Source organism: Anolis sagrei, chromosome 1 (genome assembly GCF_037176765.1).
Source record: "Anolis sagrei isolate rAnoSag1 chromosome 1, rAnoSag1.mat, whole genome shotgun sequence".
In the NCBI taxonomy this organism is placed as follows: Eukaryota; Metazoa; Chordata; class Lepidosauria; order Squamata; family Dactyloidae; genus Anolis; species Anolis sagrei.
In genome coordinates this window covers 69,163,313-69,177,981 of record NC_090021.1, presented here as the reverse complement: position 1 = coordinate 69,177,981, position 14,669 = coordinate 69,163,313, and the positions used below count along the sequence as shown (strand labels likewise).

At 37.9% G+C, this 14,669-nt stretch overlaps 1 protein-coding gene across 3 annotated transcripts in view; it reads left to right on the top strand.

Annotated features, from left to right (window-relative positions):
* The window catches only part of SNX9 (sorting nexin 9), a 52,672-nt gene extending 38,221 nt beyond the window's left edge, over nucleotides 1-14,451 (top strand). For all 3 annotated transcript variants that reach the window (XM_060753645.2, XM_060753644.2, XM_060753646.2), the window contains 9 exons: nucleotides 347-477; nucleotides 1,394-1,497; nucleotides 4,188-4,291; nucleotides 6,125-6,202; nucleotides 6,573-6,649; nucleotides 7,641-7,730; nucleotides 8,234-8,348; nucleotides 10,976-11,067; nucleotides 12,686-14,451. In XM_060753645.2, coding sequence (XP_060609628.2) covers nucleotides 347-477; nucleotides 1,394-1,497; nucleotides 4,188-4,291; nucleotides 6,125-6,202; nucleotides 6,573-6,649; nucleotides 7,641-7,730; nucleotides 8,234-8,348; nucleotides 10,976-11,067; nucleotides 12,686-12,733 — 839 coding nt within the window. In that variant the 3' untranslated portion in view covers nucleotides 12,734-14,451. The remainder of the gene's footprint in view (nucleotides 1-346; nucleotides 478-1,393; nucleotides 1,498-4,187; nucleotides 4,292-6,124; nucleotides 6,203-6,572; nucleotides 6,650-7,640; nucleotides 7,731-8,233; nucleotides 8,349-10,975; nucleotides 11,068-12,685) is intronic.
* The last annotated feature ends 218 nt before the right edge of the window (nucleotides 14,452-14,669 follow it).

The window sequence follows — 14,669 nt, the reverse complement described above, 5'->3', positions numbered from 1 at the left end:
AAGCATGTGAGGCAAAGATCAAAGTAACATTTCTAATGGTGATGGAGGATCTCCAAATTTTAAACTGTAAATTACACACCTTGACTGAAGTGTGTCTTGTTTTTAACAACCAAAAATGTTTCCTGTCATAGATTACAACAATACATGGAACACTGTATATCTGCTAGCTGAGCAAAACCAAATAAAGTTCAGGTGTATTGTAAAATGTGTGTATTTTGCCATGCTTTTGAGATGATTCAGAGTATTCCATAATTTACAAATACTGATTTCAAAATGACTCATCTTACCGGGTGGAAAAGTTAGCGTTAATAGTGAGTGTCAATGGCTGCCATTTGTTGGCTAACAGGGCGTTTTGAGGAAGAATTCATCAAGATGCGGATGGAAAGGCTACAAGGTTGGATGACCAGGATGTGTCGTCATCCAGTTGTTTCAGAAAGTGAACTTTTTCAACAGTTCCTTAGCTTTCGTGATGAAAAGGTAACTCAGTTGTAATTTTCTAGATATTATCTAGCTGTAGATCATATGATATGTTATCATTGACTGTTCTAGCTGAAACTGCTCAGATTTATAACCCTGCAATGATTACTGGAATGGCCTGACTATGATTGTGGATAATGTGGTTTTATAGTTGTAATTTCAATGTTTTATATGTTTTAATGCATTTTATCTCATTTAAATTATTAATTGAAAGATTTATTCAATTGTATATTGGAGGTATATTGTTCATGAGGCATTGAATTATTGCCTATGCTGTAAGCCGCCCTGAGTCCCTCTCAAGGTCGAGAAAGATGGGATATAAATATAGTAAATTAGTAAGTAAATAAATAAATTTGGAGGGCCATAGGTTGTACGCTCCCTATATAAAGGGTTTTGGTGCATAAATTATAAACAAAAACCGATTGTTCCATTTGTATTGGGAAAATGGTTTCAGAGAAGGGAATGTGCTATTTTGTAGGGGAAAATTACAATGAATGCTAGCATCTTTCTTTATAAAAATCTGTATTTTGTGGAAGGATATTAAGATCAGATACTGTGAATATGTGGCTAAGTGTGGGATAGATAGTGCAGGTCAGGTCATGTCCCATGTGTATGTCAAAACTTGTGCTGTTTCTGCAGAAGTTTTCACTCACATTATTGAAATAGACACCCCCTATGATTTAATTTAAGAAACCTAATCTGAACCTTTTTATTTTCAAAAGCAACTAATGTGCAAAAGGGGCATTCTCTCTGAATTCTAGGTTTTGAATTTGAGGTAAGTCATCTGCTTTTTTGAATCACAGCTTTAGTCATCACTTATTGAAGAGCCCTCGCTGTCCTTGGTTATGAAGCTATTCAGGATGTCCGTTCTTAATGTGTTTTTCTCTCACCATGACTTTTCCCCTCTTGCCCTTAGGAATGGAAAACGGGTAAGAGGAAGGCAGAAAAAGATGAGATTGTGGGTGTTATGGTCTTTTCTACTATGGAACCAGAAGGTCCTGACTTGGATATGATAGAAATGTAAGGTGTTGGATTCCTCCTCTTCATTATTGCAAAAATACTGTCACTTGATGAAAAGGCGTAAATATATATCTTGCAATTCTGAGAACAGTATCATTGGGCCAATGCATGGATCCCTATGGTTCTTCTTTGTAAATTCTGCAACTCACACAAATGGGTAATCCTGAGCCTGAGCAGTATTGGTTCATCACTTGATATAACTCAAAGATACAAAGATGTAAAGTGTAGTTCCCAACCTTTTCCCAACTCCTGCTTATCAAGCCCCACAATACTAACAGTATAGTTTGAAACTTCCATAAGTTCTAGAGTCCTCTTGGTGCTTTTCAACATTTTAATCAGTTATTTATTTATTTTTTACACCCCACCATTTTCCTGGGATGTGAGAAAGTCCTACTCTGCCCACCCAACAAATTTCTGTAAAAGGTTCGGAAATTGAATTGAATATTCCAGATGGAAATGAGAAAACTTCATAATTACCAGAATGGTAGATTGCCTTGCCTAGCTGATTGCAAGGTAAAGGCCATTACTAGATGCAGTCATGCTTTGCAGTCATGCTGTCCTTGAAGTGAAAGCAACAGTCCAAGATCTCTTTTGTAAAAATAACTTCTCCAGTCTCAAGATTAACAATTAGATGAATAACAACCAAAAGCTGCATGCATCTGAGAACAAGATGGGAGCTTCTCCCTCCTCCAAATAGTCCTTATGGTATTGTCAAGTTTAGTTTCCAGGCATTTATGCCTTCATCCCAATATTCCTCATCCCCTTTGTTGGTATGGTTTTTGCCTTAGGAAGCCAGATGACATACTTTACCTTCGATTCCAAGTTGCCTGGTCTGATATGCATATCTAAATTCCTCTTGGGTTACTGTGTCATCATTTTTTGGAAAATTATACTTGGATCTTGATTTTCAAGTACATAGGCTATGCCGTTGATTTCAGTTCCCACCTCAGGCTTTCTTCCTTTCTCTGCCCCATCTTCTAATCTTGAGAATGAAATTGCCTTCGTTCTACAAATGAGACTAACAGAGTTATGCTGTGATCTCATATAAAAGAAGGGCTATTCAAGATACTTGACAATTCCAAAGTACGACAATGGTATTAGTCTGACCTTTGAATATATTTATTTATTTATTTATTTGCTTCATTTTTATACCGCATTTTTCAGCCTCAATCGGCGACTCAATGCGGTTTACAGTGCAATTTATATAACAATGACAGTTAGATTAAAACATAACATACACGACAGACAATACAAAACAAACAACGTGGTCATCAACGCCTCAGTAAAATCAGATTCCGTTCTCATAATCCTTCTACCATTCCTTTGTTCATTTATACCATCTTCATGAGTTCAGTTGCCTTGTTGACCGAACGCCTGTTCATAGAGCCACGTCTTGACCCTCCTCCGGAACTCCAGCAACGAAGGGGCCTGCCTGATGTCTACGGGTAGGGCATTCCATAGCCGAGGGGCCACCACCGAGAAGGCCCTGTCTCTCGTCCCCGCCAACCGCGCCTGCGATTCATTATATATTCATTCCCAAGTGGTTTTAAATGCTCTCCTCTCTCCTTTTCACCATTCATTGGTTTTCCATAAGCAAAAGAATTTGTGAAACAAGTTCTGGATTCAATTTAGCTTGTAAGCTACTATCTCAACATATTAGGAGCTATTCTACAAAAGCATTATCAGGTTCACTTGCTTTTCTGGTAGGATTTGCTTGACATTTGCAGTACTGCAGTATGGGCTGAACTCTCCACTTTCATTCATCACTTCCTCAGGAGACATCATTTAGAAAAGCATTACATCAGTTTTGCAAAGCAGCACCCTTATTTGTGTGAGTCAGAAACCACAAAGAAAAGGAACAGATTGCTTCACCTGTAATTGTGGTTCTTCAAGTGGACATCTGTGAACTCACATAATACCACCCTCTTCACCTCAAGTGTGTCTGCATTGTTTCTCATGGGTTGTCAGTGTGGCAGACCACAAGGAACTGGGGGAAGAGTTGGATGGATGTACATGAGTGCATGGGGCTTCTGCCAAATTGTGTCTTTGAGCTTTATAAAAGTGCCAAACCATTCCTGTAAAACAACAAGTTTAACCATTTGTACGAGTTCACAGATAACCATTTGGGGAACTGCAGTCACAGATAAGAAACTTGTTCTTCTATAGGAGATTAAGGATGGACTTTGGAATTAAATGGTACATCTTTCAACTCCTCTCTCTTCTTGGGGCTAATTATTATCAGATGCATGAGAAGCCTCTTGCAATTTTTCATTTTTATCCATTTGTTTATGTCCTGTTTTTCCTCGGTTCATTGATGTTTTAAGGTGAACAATGTTGCTCCAAAATATTGAATCTATTGTTAGACTGGCAGTACTGTTGCTACACTGGACCAAGGATAATATATTACGAATCAATGTTCTTGGTGTTCATCTTTTCCTTCAACAGAATTAAATATTACTTCTTGATTAATTTGATGTATAATATCACTATTAAAGGATGATTTGCCTAGATCGTTCTTTTGTTTCCTGAGTGCAGGAAAATAGTGAGCTATAGAGCTAGGCTTCGTAAGCAAACAAAAGAGAAATACAGGAGGAAATGTATAGGTTTATGAGCAATTAGGATAGTTTCTTTTTTTTAAAATCCTCTCTGAATTCACCAAAGAAATCTGACTCATTTCTTTTGTCATACAGTGAACAGAAATGTGATGCAGTTGGCAGGTTCACCAAAGCTATGGATGATGGCGTTAAGGAATTGTTGACAGTCGGCCATGAACACTGGAAACGTTGTACAGGACGTAAGTAACTATGGTTAACAAGCTGTCATTACTTGACAATTGCACTTTTATCTATATCATGTACAGCTTTCCTTTGTTTATGACTAGCATTAGAACACTCATACAGCAAATCTGATACCCCACAATTGTGAGGTTTTTGTTTTGGAATTTGTGTTTTATTTTGTTGTGGGGGTTGCTTTTTAATAAAAAAATATTTTAAAAATAAACTGAATCTGATAAAGGAAGTTTAAAGAGTTATTTGTCCAACAATTAAATAGTTCAGATCATGTTGTATTGAACCATAGATATGTTTCCCTTAAATAAATAAGCACAGCAAAATAGTACAGACATCCTCTTTAGTGCAACTGGATTTACAGGTCATGCCAAGGTTCCCAGATTTGTTCAGGATGTGTGATCTTGAAAACAAAGCTGTCATTGTTCAGATATCCTGTTTGGATGTGCAGTGTGATAATTTGCATACATGCTTCACAAACCTTCTTGAATAATCTGATTTTAAATGCTAGTTAATTCCTTTAGAAAATGTGTTAAATTAGTTGTGTTTGTGGATTCAGTGATTTCAGAGAGATATTGTGGACTAAGCCTCCTGTCTCATAAATTAACAGTTGCTGATGCATGCCTGTTGCAAGTCTCTTAGCCTACTTAACAGATCTGTAGCAAGATGCAGAGTATTTTTTTATTTATCGTGTCAGAAGCTGGCCACTTTGAGCGCCTCAGATATTGCTGTAGGAAGGTCCTCCATTGTACATGTGACAGGACTCAGACTGCATTGTAGTAAGTGGTCTGTGGTTTGCTCTTCTTCACACTAGCATGTGGTGAACTCCACTTTGTAGCACCATTACTTAAGGTTGGCTCTTCATCTTTTGGTCCCAGAGTGCAGTCTGTTCAGTGCCTTGCAAGTCGCCCAGCCTTCTGTGTGCCCAGAGGTTCCAGGTTTTCGCTGCCACTTGTGGACTCATGCTTGCTGAGGTGTTACTGTAGGTCTTAGGAAGCTATTTCTTGATTTAAGACGTTGGCATGCTGGCAGGCATCCAAACAGAGAATAGGCCAGAAATGTCTTGGTCCTTTCATTACTGGCTGCTACTTTCTGACAGATATCAGGTGGTGCTTGTAGTCAAGGAGTGCTTGAAAGCCTGTGATGTAAGTATGCTGTAGCAATTATTACTTTAGCTCCCAGCCACCCATAGGCCTTTGAACTTTGGAAACCACCTGCCCAATTCCTCTGAGTAATTAGCTGAAGTCACAAGAGCCAAGATGCTACATTCATCATAACACAGATCTCTGCCAGCAGACTTACTTTCTGCAATCCTTATGCTAAATACCCATTAATGTGGTTCAATGGTGAATGTGTATGGCTGACAAACCATTACACAGTTGTAGTGTGCAGTGCGTTAGGGCAATGAGAAGAGGCAGCACATATTTACAGATGACTCTTTAGTTCACAACAATCCCTCATGCACAGCCCCACTTATACCGTTGTCAATGGGATACAGCTATTGCCCATTGCCATTCTAAATGTGTTGTGTAATGTATGGCTGTGTCAATAACAGAATGCTGACTAAGGGATTTTACGTACTTAACGTCAAACAGATGAATTGTTTTTAGGAGCAAGATAAGCCCAATGATCATAGCAAATAAAGTAATGGCACTAAGAAAACGAATGGCACTGCCTCAGAGAAAGTAAAAAGGACCCAGCCAGGGAAAGAGTACAGGGACAGCTGGAATGGATTTGATAAGACTGCCTTGTTGTGCTGGTGTTTTCTAGTTGCAGTTATTTACTGCATTTTGCAAACTTTTAATGGATTCTATTTTAAAGTCAAATCTTCTCTCTTTCAGCATTACCGAAGGAATATCAGAAAATAGGAAAAGCTTTACAGGGTTTAGCCCTGGTTTTCAGTACCAGCGGGTACCAAGGTATTCTTCGTGACATTTGGATATCATTAATTGGATAGTCTTTATTTTCTTTAAATGTGTGTATTTGTTTAGGTTGGTTTAAAAGACCAAATAAATAATTTAAATAAATTTTTTTTTGCTCTGCTGAATTTCTGGTCCTTATTAGGGTGGTATGGCCATGGGCTCTTGTTCTTTATCTTAACATCCAACTCTTTCTTACATTTTTTTATAATTAAGTCTTGGTTTATGCATTTTCTTGTACTGATGATTAGAATTTATCCAGCAGATGCTGTTTTACAATTCACTTACTTCAACTAGGTGAACTATGGTTATTTTTCCTTGAGCTGTGTATTGATCGACATGAAAGGTTCTCTGTCACTTTTGTTTTTAGGTGAAACTGACCTCAATGAAGCAATTACAGAAGCAGGAAAAACATATGAAGAAATTGCCAGTCTTGTGGCAGAACAGGTGAATATGTATTAATATTACATTGACAGATATGTCTGTAGAGTCTATGGAAGGCCCAAAGAAATTTATAAATCTATCAATAATATAGTTGATTAAAATTTTGCTTGGGACCTTTATGTACACAGAATGAAAATGAAGTACACAAAAGGGTGCTGCCTGTTTGGATCTCAATGTAGCTGTTGATCTTCCTCACATACAGCCATATAAAGAGCAGGGGCTAAATTCAATCTTCTCGCTATAGGAACTGAAGCTTTGCAAACTATATGCGCATTTTAGAAAAAGGTGAAAAACAGATATTAGATAAAATACAGAGTATTGCATTGGAAAGCACCAGCTCTTGTATGATCTTGAATGCTAAACAGAGCTAGCCCTTGATTAGTATTTGCATGGGAGGTCACCGGGGAATACAAGACATTGTAAGCTGCATATCAGAGGAATGCAGTGACAAACCTTTTTATTCAGGCAGGCTTTTAAAAAAGAACGTTTTTAAGTTCAAGCTGTGGTTTTTTTAGTTTTGAATATATTTTAATGGATTTTAACTATTGTTTTTAATACTAATGATGTTTAATTCTGTTTTAATATTTGTATATTTTAAGATGTATTGAAATGCTTTTAGTGAAAGCCACTTTGAGTCTCCTTTTGGAGAGAAATGTAGGATATAAATAAACATAATCATATAATAATAATAATAATAATAATAATAATAATAATAATAATCCATCTCTGACTATTCCATGTCTAAAAAACCCCTATTTAATACATGAGGTCGCCATAAGTTGACAGGCAACTCAAAAGGAACAGAAACAGTACTTGCCATACATTACTTGGCCTTACATTTGGGAAAAGCTTTAGAAAGAGATTTAAAATATAAGAGAAGATAAGTATTTTCTTCAGGTGCTCAGATTATTGACTCTTGTCCCCACTTGCCATGATTTTCATTGTAAGCATACAGATGCTATGGAGTTAATTACTGAATGTTTTTCTTTGCCAGCCAAAGAAGGATCTTCATTTTCTAATGGAAACAAATCATGAATACAAAGGATTTCTTGGTTGCTTCCCTGATATCATAGCTGCTCATAAGGTACTGAGCCTTTTTTGTCACTCTTTTTTATTTTCTACTCAAATACTGTTGTGGGGGCAACCTGGAGCCAGCCTGCCATTTTGGAATTTTGCAGAAGGTAGTCAGTATTTCCTCTCCATTCTCCATCACTGGAGGGTGACTTCCAAATGTGTTATTACTGCCATTTAGTCGGGAGGAAAGAGGGGTGCCTGGATAGCAACCAGTTGAACCAGTAGAGCCAAGAGAAGAGAGTGGCCATTGGCCCCCCAGGACCTTCAGCCATGTCTCTGTGGAGATGCAGGAGGGCAAAAATCACTCTCTCTTCCTTCCTGCATCCCAACAATTGTAGAATGGTTGTATGGCTGGGAGAGCTTAACTCCCCCCCCCCCCCCCCCCACTGCAATGTAATTTCATGCCTTGTTTTAGTTTAAGCCTTGGAAGTCCTTTTTGTAGCCATTTAAGGGCAATTTCCTAGAATGTTTGTTATTTTAGCGATACATTGTGTGACACTTTTGTCATAACAGGGAGCCATAGAAAAGGTGAAGGAAAGCGATAAATTAGTTGCTACCAGCAAAATTACTCCACAGGATAAGCACAACATGCAGAAACGCTCAAGCACAATGTCATATGCACTACAAGGTATGTCTGTTCCCGTGCTTTATTTTTTCATATTCTTTGGGCATGAAGAAGGATGGAGGCTGAGAAGGGCAAAACTAATGATGGACAGCAAACATGAACGGGCGTCAATTTGGTAGTTATTCTGGGACAGAGTTAGGATTTACCCAAATTAAAGCAAGAGGCAGGACTGCCTATCTGTTCATATCTGTTTGCCATAAAAGTTTCTTACCTCTCAGTAACCTCATAGAAATAGTTTCATTTTACTATTATACATGAAAACTATACCATTAATAGTGAACACTATTATGTGTCCCTTAGCATAGAACATATTAAAATACAGTACTTTGAAAACATTTAATTGAGCATTTAAACAGTGTGGTATAATTAAGTTTAAAAATGAATCCTCTCTCTTTCTCTCCTCTCTCTCTCTCTGTGTGTGTGTGTGTGTGTGAGAGAGAGAGAGAGAGAGAGAGAAATGTGCTTATTTCATCACCAAACTTTCTGTTGCTTTTATTACAGCTGCGGTTTTTATGCTGTGGTGTTTTGTGATCTGTTTTCAGATCTGCAAAAAGAAATAACTAGAATAATAAGTGTGGAAGTGAATATATTTCACTGACTGATATAATAGATTTAGTAGATAAGTTTGTCCAAAAGCAGCGATTTGCAAAAATATATTCAGAAGAGCTGGAATTAAAATGCTAAAGATTGTAATTTTTGCAGGAATTGTAGTGTTCAAATTGAAGTATATCTTCAGCAGTGATAGGTATAATGAAGCAATTTAGCATGGTAGTGCCTCTGAGTTGTGAATACCACACCCTTAAGCCTGAAGAGGAGCTCCCAGTGGCACAGTGACTTAAACCACTGAGCTGCTGAACTTGCTGACTAAAAGGTTGGAGGTTCGAATCTGGGGAGGTCCTTCTGTTAGGGCCAGCTCTGCCAAACTAGCAGTTCGAAAACATGCAAATGTGAGTAGATCAATAGGTACTGCTTCGGCGGGAAGGTAACGGTGCTCCATGTAGTCATGCTGGCCACATGACCTTGGAGGTGTTTATGGACAACGCCAACTCTTTGGCTTAGAAATGGAGATTAGCACCACCCCTTGGAGTCGGACACTACTAGACTTAATGTCAAAGGGAAACCTTTGCCTTTACTTTAAGCCTGAAGAGTTTCCCATGCATTTTGTCTTTTTATATGGATATTCCAAGTGATGAGGCCAAGTGTAATGGGTGGACCTACCTTAAAGGGTTGGTGTAAAGTTGGAAAACAGCCCCAGCTTGCAAAAGCTAAGGATAGCTAAGGGGGTGGAGCGATCAGGCAGCCTCTTAGCCAGAAGTTCAGTCTGATTGGCTGATGAAATTGGAGGGAAACACTCAGTAACTGATGGGCATAGCCAAAGGCAAAGAGAAGAAGCTGAAGCAGCTATTTAGTTCAGTTATGAGTTTGGTGTGGAAGAAGGGTTAGGAGTTTTGAAGGGGGAAGGAAGAGATTTGGGAACTATTTGTTATATGAAAGATACCATATTTTCTGGCATACAAGATGACTGGGGGTATAAGGGGACCCCCAGCTTTTCAAGATAAAATACAAAATTAGGGATATACTTGCCACATAAGACTACACCTCTTGCAACACTATACTCATCTAGTTACAAGAAATCCATAGTGAAAACCTTGTCAATGCGGGGCGAGGGAGGAGAAGGGGGAGGGAGGGTGTGGGGAGGAAGAGTGGGAGGCTGCATCGCCATGGAGACTGGCCGGGGGTGATGGGCCACTGGGCTGTCCCCGTTGCTCTTGCCGCTCTTCTTTCAAGGCCCTCCCCCGCTACGGCCACTCTCTTCCTTCCAAGGCCCCTGTGTTTGCCTAGCCCAAGGAAGCGCCTCCAGACTACAACTGCCAGCAGTCCCAGGCAAAGTTCCCCAACTCCCAGAATGCTTCAGCAGCCACATCAAAGGCACATCACCACCCTGACTTTTCAATAGATGGCACCCTGATTTTCATAAGATTTTCCAGGGTTAAAAAGTCATCTAGTACGCTGGAAAATATGGTACCTCTTTGAGGATAACACCTAATAGGCCTCTATAGTGATTAGAGTGCTGTGGGAGGAAGGGAAATTCAAAAGACTTAAAGATCCTGTTTGGATTTCAGTTTGGGGAACTTGTTTTAAGAAACTCAAGAAAAAAGTACCATCATCTGTAAGAAGTAAAGCCTGACTAGTTATTTGAAACCATTACGCATATTGACTGTTCAAAATAAACAACATATTCCTGTTTTATTCCAACTGAAGTCTTTGCGTGGCTTTTTAAACATTCCATTAAAGGAGGTGACCTATGAAACAATATGAAACAATAAATTGGTGGCAGCAAAAGAAACCTTTAATAAATAATTGGAGGCAGCAAAGGCAAAATATAAAAAACAGTGGTGGCTTCCCTCTGCCTGGCCCTGTGTGTGTGGTGGTGCCTGTTACAATTTCTGCCTTCCGTCCTTCATTTGTTGTTGCACTGAGCAAAGTGAGTCCGAGGCAGCAAGCATGTTGTTATTGCTACTGTAATTCATGAAGTTTTATCTTTTGTTTGGTTTCTTGTAATAAGTACAGTTTTATTCTGTTTTTGGCATTAGCCTTTAATGTGTGGTGATTTTACTTTTTGTTTACAGCTGAGATGAATCATTTTCACAGTAACCGAATTTATGATTACAATAGTGTGATGCGCTTGTATTTGGAGCAGCAAGCACAATTCTATGAAACGGTAAGTTGCAACTTGCTGCCAGTTGTGCTGAAGTCTTCCTCTTCCTTTTTTTTATATGGAAGGAAAAGGACTACTAAAATGCACACAGTTTTTGTTCTCAGATTTTGTATTTCATTCTTAAAATATGCATTTAAAAAGCTAAGAAAACAGTAACTTTATCCATGATTATTTGAAAAGCCACCAGAAGTGTGCAAATTCCATTTTAAAATAAATAAATAAATAAATAAATAGGCTTCTGGAGAAATAGTTTTTCCTCTCCTCCTTAGAAAATGCTGCTTGGTGTGACTGGTGCTTCCTGTGCTTCACATGACAAGTCAGTGCAGCTGCCGCTTGCTTTTTGGCCAGGATACTCTATGAGTTGTACTTGGCACTTCATTATGGATTCTTTCATTCCTTTCAGTGAAGGAATAATGATGATGCTGTGTGCAGTGATTCCACATAATTCCCTATCATTTAATCCCTTCTGTACCTTAGAAATATGCAGAAACACATGTATGTTGTATTTCTCCGAAATTTGCCTTCTTTTTTTCCAACCCAAAAGTGTCTTAATCATTTAAAAGGGAAGAAATACACAGGAGGAAGTCAAGATAAAAGGACATCTATTTTTTTAAGTGTATCTGTGCTGGTTCAGATGATAGTTCTGTATCCAGTAAGATTGAGAACCAATTGATTTATGCACTCCTTGCCCCATTCTGGTGAAGGAGAATAGAGTGATGTGGCCATTTAAAGTACAAGTGTTGACTGGATCCTCTTCAGACTCTACTATCAGAGAATAAAATGGAAGATTGTACCATATGGCAATACACAAATTGTGTTTTTATTTTTTAAATCAATATTTTTTTAAAAAGCATTAAATGAATATATATTCATGTGACCCAAACTGATTATCTTGGAAAGCAGGATCAATATAAATGTTTACAGACAATATCTAAATGCATGTCATGTTCCTATTTTGACATTTGTTCCTTTTTTGGTACTGGTTATTGACAGTAATACACACACACACACATATATATATACACACACACACACACATGCATGCACGCGCACACACACGCACACAAAATGGACCAAAGGCTAATATAGCAAATCTAACATGTTGTAATTTGAATTGGAAATAAGGTTTTTGTTTTTAAAAAATAAGGCTCTAATGCTGCATCAGTTCATTTGAGATCAAGTCCCATCAGACTGAATCAGAGTGCACTTCTGAGTACACATGGGTAGGATTGTGCTGTGCAGAATGAATGCTTGTAATAAGTGTTTTAGTGTGTGCAATATTTGTATTTATTAATGGGTTACTCTACATCCCATCTCCTAAGATGTTATTTTGTACATTGACAGTAATATATATACACACTATACACATATTGACATTATGTGTGTATATGCAATGCACCCTGAGCCCTGCCACATGCACAATGGAGGACCTTTGCAGCAACACCAGAAGCACTCCAAGTGACCAGCTACTGGTCAAAGGACATTTAATCAACTACCTAACTCGCAAATTTTGTATTTTGTCTGTTTGTTTGTTTTGTTCTGTTAGAAATGTAATACAATTGACTGGTTGCCCTGATACGACAAATAAATTTTGTACATTGTTATGCTTCTTCTCTTTCAGATTGCACAGAAGCTGAGGCAGGCTCTCGGCCGTTTTCCAGTGATGTAGATAATGGATAATGAAGGAAAAAAAAAAACTCCAAAGTGCTTTCCTGATTTTTGGTGGGGGCAGTGCAAATACAAGATGCCTTTGCCATCTAAAAAAAAAAGCCTTTAAAAAACAAGATGCAAAAAAAGTGAAAACTTGAGATGTTTACTTTCTTAGCCTAAATGCCTTGGATATTTATGTATATTTTTTATCCTGAGTGCTTTCCCTTTCTGTTATGTCTAAGCCAAACTGGAATGTGATATGATAGAGCTCTGAATTGCCAAATGGGTTACAAAAAGATATATGCTTCTAAACTCTTGAAAAGTATTCAGTGCCATCCGGTTAGAAATGATTGATGTGTTAAGAGGTGTAAATCGGTTTTTTCCCCTTAAGAGTAATTTCATTTATCCGGTTGACAAACCATTTGGTAGCAGCCAAGTAAAATTTTGATTACAGTTTTGCTGCTGAGCAAAGCTTCAGTCTTTCTCTGATAAAGCCATTTCATTCAAATTCTGTAATATATATATATATCCCCCTTCTGAAGTCATTTAATATTCTGTCCTTGTAACATTGATGCCTCAAAGCTTGCCTAGCTGTATAGGAAAGAAGGTTGGACTTTGGAAAGGTTGGCCATTCCAAATATCTGGAGAATATTGCCTTGTCAGTTAACTCTAAAAGCCATGCGCCTTCTGCTCCTTTCCAGTGATAGTTAATACTGTGTATTCTTAGGAGCTTTCACCGTGTCTTCAACAAATGTCGCTCATGTTTGATCATCACTTGACACAATAGAAAATGTACTAAGGTCACTTTTGTGGTGTAGGTCCTTATATAATAGCCTGCTTTGACCCAGCATTTAAAACACTTGACCACATAATGGCCAAGAGCAGCAGTCTGTTTTCCATAACAAACAGCCATTCATGTGTCAGCAAACAAGGTCAAGGAAACAGCTAGTTTCAAAATAGTACATTCAGGACCAGGTGTGAGACCACTTTCATCATATACTTGGAGTGACATGTAAAAAGGCTGAACTGTTAAGAAGATTGAACTGACAGTGGAGCTGTTGCCAAAAACAGACCATAGTGCCATGTAGGAATTTCAGTCACTGTGAACAGAATGCTCCCATCTAATATATCCATTTCCCGGGATGGGTATATTAAGTTCTACTGATTTATGTGCTATTGCCACTTGCCTCTGTTTAATAACTTACAATAAAAAAGAATCCAGGCCAATATAAATGCAGTGTCAACCTGGCTCCAAATGCTTTTTCAAGTTTTCAATTATATTTTTTTTACACGCTTTCTTATCTTTTAGTTTGCCATCCAAAATTCCATCAAGTGTTATGATAATAGCCATGAAATATTTGTACAAATTGTAAAGAATATGTATAAATGTTTTACACCAAATGTAATGAAATCTATCTTGCATGTAGAAGCCATTTTTTTGAAGTTACTGCAAAATGTATAGTAAATTGAAAGGCACTTTTTTTCAAAGCACCACTTTTTTCAGCATTTTGTATATTCACTTTTTTGTCTCAGAATCTTTGTAACTTGGTTCTCTGGGAATTTCTTTTTACCAAATTTTGAGTTAATCCTGATGACATAAAAGTTGCAGATAGCATCTTAAACAGGCAAACAGGGAACAGAAGTACAGAAGAGATGGTTACAAAATTGGAATAGGCAGATCTGTAACTTTCTGGCAAATTAAGTCTTCAAATTGATAATAAATATTTATACATAAAATGGATTGTTTTTTTTCTTTTAGGACCATATACAGTAACAGTGGCAAACTCAAATCTGGTGTTCATCAAGTGTGTTGTTGTGGCATCTTTCTGTACTCAGATTTTTTTCCCCTCCTTTTTAATCAAAGAGAACATTCTTTTCACATGTGCTTTTCAGTACTGTCCCTCTGCCGGGACAACAGAAACTCTTGACAGAAGATACTTTTCTCTCCATTTTGC